The sequence below is a fragment of the Microtus ochrogaster genome, chromosome 5, assembly GCF_000317375.1.
Source record: "Microtus ochrogaster isolate Prairie Vole_2 chromosome 5, MicOch1.0, whole genome shotgun sequence".
NCBI lineage: Eukaryota > Metazoa > Chordata > Mammalia > Rodentia > Cricetidae > Microtus > Microtus ochrogaster.
In genome coordinates this window covers 50,631,507-50,639,933 of record NC_022012.1, presented here as the reverse complement: position 1 = coordinate 50,639,933, position 8,427 = coordinate 50,631,507, and the positions used below count along the sequence as shown (strand labels likewise).

General features: G+C 41.9%; 1 protein-coding gene across 1 annotated transcript in view; it reads right to left on the bottom strand.

Moving 5' to 3' along the window:
- Window positions 1–8,427, bottom strand: part of Hmg20a (high mobility group 20A) — an 82,453-nt gene that overhangs the window by 22,751 nt on the left and 51,275 nt on the right. The window contains exon 3 of the mRNA XM_005347400.3: window positions 1,683–1,830. Coding sequence (XP_005347457.1) covers window positions 1,683–1,830 — 148 coding nt within the window. The remainder of the gene's footprint in view (window positions 1–1,682; window positions 1,831–8,427) is intronic.

Genomic DNA, 8,427 nt, shown 5'->3' with positions numbered 1-8,427 from the left:
AAAAAAAAAAGAAAAGTAAAATGGCCACACTGGCTAGCCTTATAGACCTGGCAGCAATAGCACACACCTTTAATCCCAGTAGCCATACTAGCTTGCCATGGAAACTAGAAGGTAATGGTGAACACCTTTAATCCTAGAACTAGAGTGGACTATAAAACAGGAAGAGACAGCTCTTAGACACAGTCTCATTCTGAGATTTCTGGAGGTAGGATTGCCAATACAGACTGAGGTCAAGTTAAATAAGAGCCAGTGGCTAGCTGTTTTGCTTTTCGGATCTTCAGGTTGAACCCCAATATCTGTCCCTGAGTTTTTATTTATCGTGTATCAAACACTCCTCAACACACACCCACAACGAACACGTAACAAGTCAATGGAGAGCTGCTAGCATTCATTATCTTTAAGAATGCTAACGGGATACAAACTAGTCTTTTCACATAAAAGAAAAAATTAATGATGCTTTTTTTTTGGTCTTAAAATCAAAACAGTAAAATGTGATCAGTCATCTATGAGGAAGTCTAGAGGTCCAACAAGGACATGACTGCTCATGCCCATACTGAATCTTTGTGTGATTTAGAGAAAGATGGACCCTTTGGGGGGAAGAAGGAGTCATTAAGTGGTCTGAATCCTTTGGTTCACACAACTTTGTGCTGCCAGGGCTTGTGAGCAGAGTATAGCCATGAACAACAGCATGAAGACCTCTCAGTAGCTACCTAATTAATTCATTCATTCAAAAAACAAATATTTGTCAAGACTGAGCACGGTGGGTACATCTGCATTACCACCCTGCAGCTTGGGTGCCCTGGACCTTATATCAAAACAGCAATAACATCAATAAATAAAAACAAAAATAACACAACAACTCCTGAGCACTGTGGAACATTCCATAAGAGGCAGTTATATTTAGATTGAGGATAAAGAGACTCTATTTGGTTTTTTTCTTTTTTCTTTTTCTTTTCTTTTCTTTTTTGAAACAGGGTTTCTCTGTAGCTTTGACGCCTGTCCTGGAACTAGCTCTTATAGACCAGGCTGGTCTCGAACTCACAGAGATCCACCTGCTTCTGCCTCCTGAGTGCTGGGATTAAAGGCATGCGCCACCACCGCCCGGCTAGTAGACTCTACTTGTAACTGTGCCATTAAAACCATTGTTATGCCTCTAGGTATAACGAGAGACAGGTATGAGAAAACTGGGCAAGTGTCAGCCCAGGAAACTAAGAAGTGAGGTGACAATCACTTCATTCAACAACCCCTTATATGCCTGTTGCTTTGGAAGCCTCAGAGGACAGTGACAGAAATTTTTTTTCTTTTTTTTTTTCTTTTTTTGAGATAGGGTTTCTTCTCTGTGTAGCTCTCTGTCCTGGAACTAGTTCTTTTTTTTTTTTTTTTTAATTTTATGATTTATTTATCTTTATTTTATGTGCATTGGTGTGAAGGTGTCAGATCCCCTGGAACTGGATTTTCAGACAGTTGTGAGCTGCCATGTGGGTACTGGGAATTGACCCAGGTCCTCTGGAAGAGCAGTCAGTGCTTTTAACCATTGAGCCATTTCTCCAGCCCTGGAACTAGTTCTTAAAGACCAAGCTGGCCTCAAACTCACAGAGATTCACCTGCCTCTGTCTCCTGAGTGCTGGGATTAAAGGCGTGCACCACCACTGCCTTTCCATGACAGGAGAATTTTAGCTTACCTCATCTTCATGTCTCTGCTCATTGCCTTCTGCAGCATTGGAAGACTCACTCTGAAGCATCTGGCCCTGGGAGAGATCCTCCACAAATTCCGGGTTGTTGGTGGATGATGTGGCTCCGCTGCTGTATGGACCCTCGGGGTGTGTTAACCTGAGCAACAGGTAAAAGTATGTAAGTCTGGTACGGAAGGCAGCAAAAGTTTCTCTCATCAGGCAGAACACAAATTTTCCTGCCACCAAAAGCACATGTTAGTACTTGAATTACTTCCAACACCACAATCTGTATGAAATATGTTTCTGTAGACATTTCCTAATAAAACCAACTCTAATCTCTGTCCAAAACAATGACCCTTCCTTCCAATATAGACTTCATGTTTTAGCTCTGAGCATGCAACAGAGCTTGGCTTTTATATGTTACCTTTCATGTATTTCCTAATGGACCAGATGAGCAAGAATAGGGGTTGTCTAGGTATTTTGGTCCTTATCATAAAAGAGCCATTTCTTAAAGAGCACAGGAATAACTCTTATGGAATATAATAGAGGTTATAATTTCTTAGATTGTAGATTGAATAACAATTAGAACATTTGACTATCTGGTACAACACATTTAAATATAATTTTTTTTGTGAAGTATTGGAAATCAAGCCCAGAGCTTCACAAATGCTTGACAAGGCTTCTGTTCTGAGCAATACCCATAGCCCAAGTATAAATGTTAATTAGGCAGGTAACTATTCTCCTTCCAATAATACACTCCTACTGAGTTCTTCTAAGAAACAGACAAGGAGGGTACAGAGAGATGACAGATGAATCTAAGACTTGCATGTGTGAATAAGTTATTTATTTAATTTTTAAAGAGGGATACTGGAAAGGTAAGAGAGGCAGGAAAATGGATACTAGATGAATATTTGATTATTACTCTGAAAGAATACACAATCTATAATCAGCAATAATCATAATGCAATGTAAATACTGCAATAGTTGTTTAGAGAAAATGTCATAAGAGGCACTGGAGAGGGTCAGATAAGTTTTCTGTATGTGTAGAGGCTGCTAAGAAAGATCTTGAAAGATGAATAGGCACCCGATGTGGGATTCCCCTCTGTACGCTATGAATGTTTCATTCCCATTGGTTATTAAAGAAGCTGTTTCGGCCAATGGCCTAACTAGAGTAAAGCCAGGCTGGAAATCCAAACAGAAATATAGAGAGAAAGTAGGTGGAGTCGAGGAGACACCATGTAGCTACCGAAGGAAAAAGATGCCAGATGCCTTACCAATAAATAGGCTACAGCCTTGTGGTGATACACAGATTAATAGAAATGGGTTAACTTAAGGTGTAAGAGCTATCTAGAAATATACATAAGCTACTGGCCAAACAGTATTGTAATTAATATAGTTTCTGTGTGATTATTTGGGTCTGGGCAGCCGGAACACAAAAGCAGTCTCCACTTATAGGCACAAATCAGGTAAATATCATCATCCTATGCAGAAAGAACAAGGTCTAAGAGAACAAAGGGTCCAGTTAATTAAAAGCTATGCAACACATGAAGGAGTTTAAACACAAGCAGGACAAAGGACAGAGGAGCAAAAGCTAAGAGACACAAAAGGTGGAGATTGGAGAGAACTGAATGAATGTATGATCATGAACAGTGAAAGAAAAGCAAGAGTCCAAGGTAATTCCCAGGTTTCCAGCAGGTGATTAGGAACTTACTATTATCATGGACAGAATAGGATGTATGGATGAGAAGACACACAGATGAGATGATGAGCATGAAATTCTTATAGCATAATCAGTGGAAATATCCTATGGACAACTGGGAAACATGTCCTGAGATACAGAGCCTGAACTGGCCATCTTCTGTAATCAGGCAAGGCTTCCAGCAAAGGGACTGGGACATCAACCCAGCCACAAAATCTTCCTTCGACCTACAGTTTGTCTGCCCTATAAGACATAATGGGGTAATGGTGGCACAGAACTTGTGGGAGTGGCCAACCAATAACTGGTCCAACTTAGAGGCCTACACCACGAGAGGGAGCCTATGCCTGACACTGCCTGGATGGCTCAGTGACCTAGGACAGAATCAAACACAACTGGCCGAATAAATAAATAAAAGTCAATGAAATGATTCCTAATGATATTCTGCTATACTCAAAGACTGGAGCCTACCCTAATCATCATCGGTGAGGCTCCATCTAGCAACTGATAAGAGCAGATACAGAGACCCACAGCCAAACATCAGGTGGAACTTGGGGAACCCCACAGAAAAGGGAAAGGAAAGATTGTAGGAGTCAGAGGAGATAGAAGGCACCAGGAGAACATGGCCCATGGCCCACTGAATCAACTAAGCATGGGCTCATAGGGCTCATAGAGACTGAAATGACAATTATGAAGCCTGTATAGGTCTGAGGTAGGTCCTCTGCATCTATGTTAGGATTGTGTCGCATGGTGTTCCTGTGGGACTCCTAACAGTGGGAGTGTGTAACACGAAGGGGGGCCTGCTTGTTTGTTGTGTTTCTGTCTCACCCTTTACCCCACAACTGTTTAGCCCCAAAGAAAATCACACATAGGTCTCTATAAATTATAAGCTGATTGGCCCATTAGCTCTAGTCTCTCACTGGCTAACTCTCACATCTTGATTAACCCATTTTTCTGATCTATGTTAGCCATGTGGCTCAGCACGTTTTTCAGTGAGACAGATCACATCCTGCTGCTTCGGTGGTCTGGGCAGGAGTGGGAGGAATCAGCTTCCTCCTTCCCAGAATTCTCCTGTTCTCATTACATCATTTCTACTTCCTGTCTGGTTTTCCCGCCTATATTTCTTGCCTGGCCAGTCAGCATTTATTTAAAACATGATTGACAGAATACAAACAATTCTCCTGCACCAGGAGTGTGTGTGTGGGGTGTCTATGAATCTTTTGCTCTTGGGATCTTTTTTATCCTACTGGGTTGCCTTGCCTAGCCTTGACATGAGGGTTTGTGCCTAGTCTTATTGTAACTTGTTATGCCATGTTCGCTTAATATCTCTTAATAAGCCTGCTTAAGGGAAATGGAGGAGGAGTGGAGAGGGGAAGGGGGGCAGGAAGGAGAGGAGGGAGGGGAAACTGTGGTTGGGATGTAATGTATCAAAGAATGATAAAAGATGGAACAAGAGCTGCAAGGCAGCATCCAGGGGAACCATTGCTGGGAATTCTCCAGAAAGGCACTGAGAAGAAAGGACTCACAGAACACAGTCAAAATAACAGCAATTTAAAAGCAAGTGTTAGAAATATTGGGAAAGGAGAATCAAGAATTAGGAGAATGCTACAAGAGAAAGGACAGGGAGACTTTAAGGAAGAAAGGGCAGTAACTAAGAAAAAAAGGCGTTAAGGTCAAATAACACAGGCTAGCTGGGCGAGGTAGGGAATGCTTTTAATCCCAGTACTTGTGAGGCAGAGGCAAGAGGATCTCTGTGAATTCAAGGCCAGCCTGGTCTATATTATAATCAGTTCCAAGTCAACCAGGCTACCAAGTAAGACACTGTTAAAAAAAAAAAAGCAAAAACAAACGGACATGCTAAAAACATTCTGTTAAATTTGGATCCCTGAAGGTTATGCAGCTTTAGGGGAATATAATTTCAATGGAACTATGGAAACAAATATCAGATTACAGTGGATAGAACAATGAAGAAAAGCAGATGCATACTTTACTGTAGATGAAAGAAATAATCTTTTCTGACATTTTCTAGGAGATATACCAATGACTTTATATAGGAGGCTTCTAGATTGTTGAGGTCCTTTAATAAATGTATATTTAAAAAGTAGCTATAAAGCCAACATTAACCATGTTCTTTAAAATGCAGTGCCCCTAGGGTAGGAGAAATGGTCCAGTGGTTTAGAACACCTATGCTTTATCAAGGACCCAGGTTCAATTACCAGCACCAACACAGTGGCTAACAGCCATCTCCCCAGGCACCAAGTATGCATATGGTACACTGACATACATGTAGTCAAATCATTCATACACAAAAATAAGTCCTATAAGAAGTGATCCTGAGATCTAGTTTGATCTTAGCAGGCATTACTTTTCAAATATTTTAATTAATCTGGCTGTTTAGGCTACTCCTGCTTTCCCTATCATTCATTTCAAATGTCACTGGTTTAGTACTTCCTAAATTTCAAACATTTTTCTTCCAGCAAAATGTGCAAATCAGAAAGAACAGCAACCCTACAAATTCCTGACAGACATAGGCAGGTATCTGAAGGGAGTAGTCACAGGTGCCCACTGTACATGCTCCTGGCTAAAGCAACAACCCTTCCACTTCCACCCTTGTTCTCATTCCCCTGGCTACTCAAGGGCAGATTTTCAGCAATTCTGCCCCGTCTAGCATCACCAGTTCTCTTTACAGGACTGGTATACTCTGTTAAAAGCGTGCTTGTCTAATTCCTAGAGCAAACGGAAATAAAAGGAAAACACTGTTTCTACCCAGCTTCTGGTGAAGGTCTTCATTTGTTCCTGCCCTCAACTTCAAATGCCCTAGAAAGAGCAGGTTATACTTGCAAATTCAATTTTCTCCCATCCTCTTTTAAAGGCATTTCAGAAGGGACACAAGTACACAGTTCTTATCTAGGCCACCAGTAAATATCTTGTGAAATCCAATGCCATTTCTCAGTCGTCATCCAATCTACCAGAAGGATCTGGGACAGCCATTAGTTTCTTGCCCCCTTGTGTGTCTGTATTCTGCTGCCTCTCAGCTCTCACTGTTATTTTGGCTTACTATTGCTTCTCTGTCTGTCTTCTAGATGCTGGAGTCTCCCAGAGCTCAGGCTCTTTAGGGGTTTCCCCCTTCCTTCTCTGCACAGTGCTCTGTCCTTTGGTGATTTTTATCTAGTCTCATGGCGTTAATTCTAGCTAGATGCCAATGATCTCAAACTTTTCTCTTTAGCCTAAAATGCCTGACACATCAGAAACTGGTATGACACCGCCTGATTGACATCCCAGCTTAGAGCTCTAACAAGCACCTCGATTTTATTGTTTCCTGACCAAGTTTCCTTCCTAAGTGAGAGTTGACACCATCTTTCCAGCTAACGATGCCAAAGTTTTGAAACTGTCTTTGTCCTCTTCTCCCTTTTTACATTGCTCATCTGGCCATGCAGTCAAATCCTGTTTGGTCTACTATCAAACTACATCTAGAATTCTACACTTCTCACTAACTCCATTCCCACATCTTAGGAATACACTCCAATGAGGAGTGTGTTTTTTTTTCTCCTTCACAATCTCACCAAAAATGTTCTTGTCAAGGCTATGAGTGATGCTCTTCAGGTTATCATGTCTCCTTGCTCCCTTCACCCCACTGGAGTACAATGGTCAGATTATTAAGAAGTGAGTCAGATCTTATCATTTTCTTCAAACCCTCTAGTGTTTAGAGTGAAGCATCCAGCCCCTCCTACTCAGAGTACAGGCCTGTCGGCATCTATAGCATTACCTGCGAGCTTGTTAGGAACAGAATCTCTGCCTCACCTTAGATTTTCTAAATCAGAACCCGCATTTTACTAAGGTCTCTAGGCAATTCATTGGCACACTAAAGAAGCACTCACAGGGTCCTCTGCTTCCCCTCATCCTTTAATTGGCTGCTGGAGTCACACTGCCTTTCTAGCTTTTTCTACAAAGTAAGACATCCTTACTTCTAGGCTTTTGACTTGATTGCTTCCTCTGCCCACAAAAATCTTCCTTAGATAATAACATGCGAGTGACCTGACTTCTTTTGGGGAGAGAGCACATTACTTAAACCATATCCTCATTAAATGCTTTCTTGGTCACTGTCTAAAACTGCTCTCCTAAATCTTCCTAGTCCCTCCTTCCTACGGCATCTCTCAATCCATGCTTCCTAGTCACATGGCTAGTGTTCTACTGACTTATCCTATGTACTGTCCCATTTTTCGGTCAGAATTTGAGCTATAAAAGGATGAAGAAACAGATAGGCATGGTGGCACACGCCTTTAACCCCAGCACTTGGGAGGCAGAGGCAAGAGGATCTCTGTTAGGTCGAGGTCACCCTGGTCTACAGAGTGAGTTCCAGGACAGCCAGCACTATTAAGACAGAGAAACCCTGTCTTGAAAAACTAAAAACCAAAACCAAATTAAACCAAACTAAACCAAACAAAAAGGATGAAGAGGTGGCCCATGCCTGTAATTCTAGCACTCAGGAGGCACAGACAGAAGGAGTGCCTCAAGTCTGAGGATAGCATGGTCTACAGAGTGAGTTCCAGGACAGATTGGAACACTCTCAGGTATACAACTGGAAAAAATGTTGCTTTGAGACAGGAGTTCACTATGTAGCCCTTGCTGGACTTGAACTCACAAGATCAAGTCACAGAGATCTGTCTGCCTCTGCCTCCCAATGCTGATCTTAAAGGTGTGGGCCACCTTGCCTGGCCACACTGAATTCTTTTCCTGAATGAACTAATGGTTACTAATCTAGTAACTAGGCAGCCTTTAGAAAAGTCTAGGAGAACAATTGTATTTAAGCAGTGAGGTCAAAGGCAGAGATATTAATGAGGTTGAGAAATGAATGTGAGGAAAGAAAACAGGATTATATAATGAGTTATTTTTTAAATAAAGACTATAGAAATAGCCGGGCGATGGTGGTGCACGCCTTTAATCCCAGCACTCGGGAGTCAGAGGCAGGCGGATCTCTGTGAGTTCGAGACCAGCCTGGTCTACAGAGCGAGTTCCAGGACAGGTTCCAAAGCCACAGAGAAACCCTGTCTCGAAAAA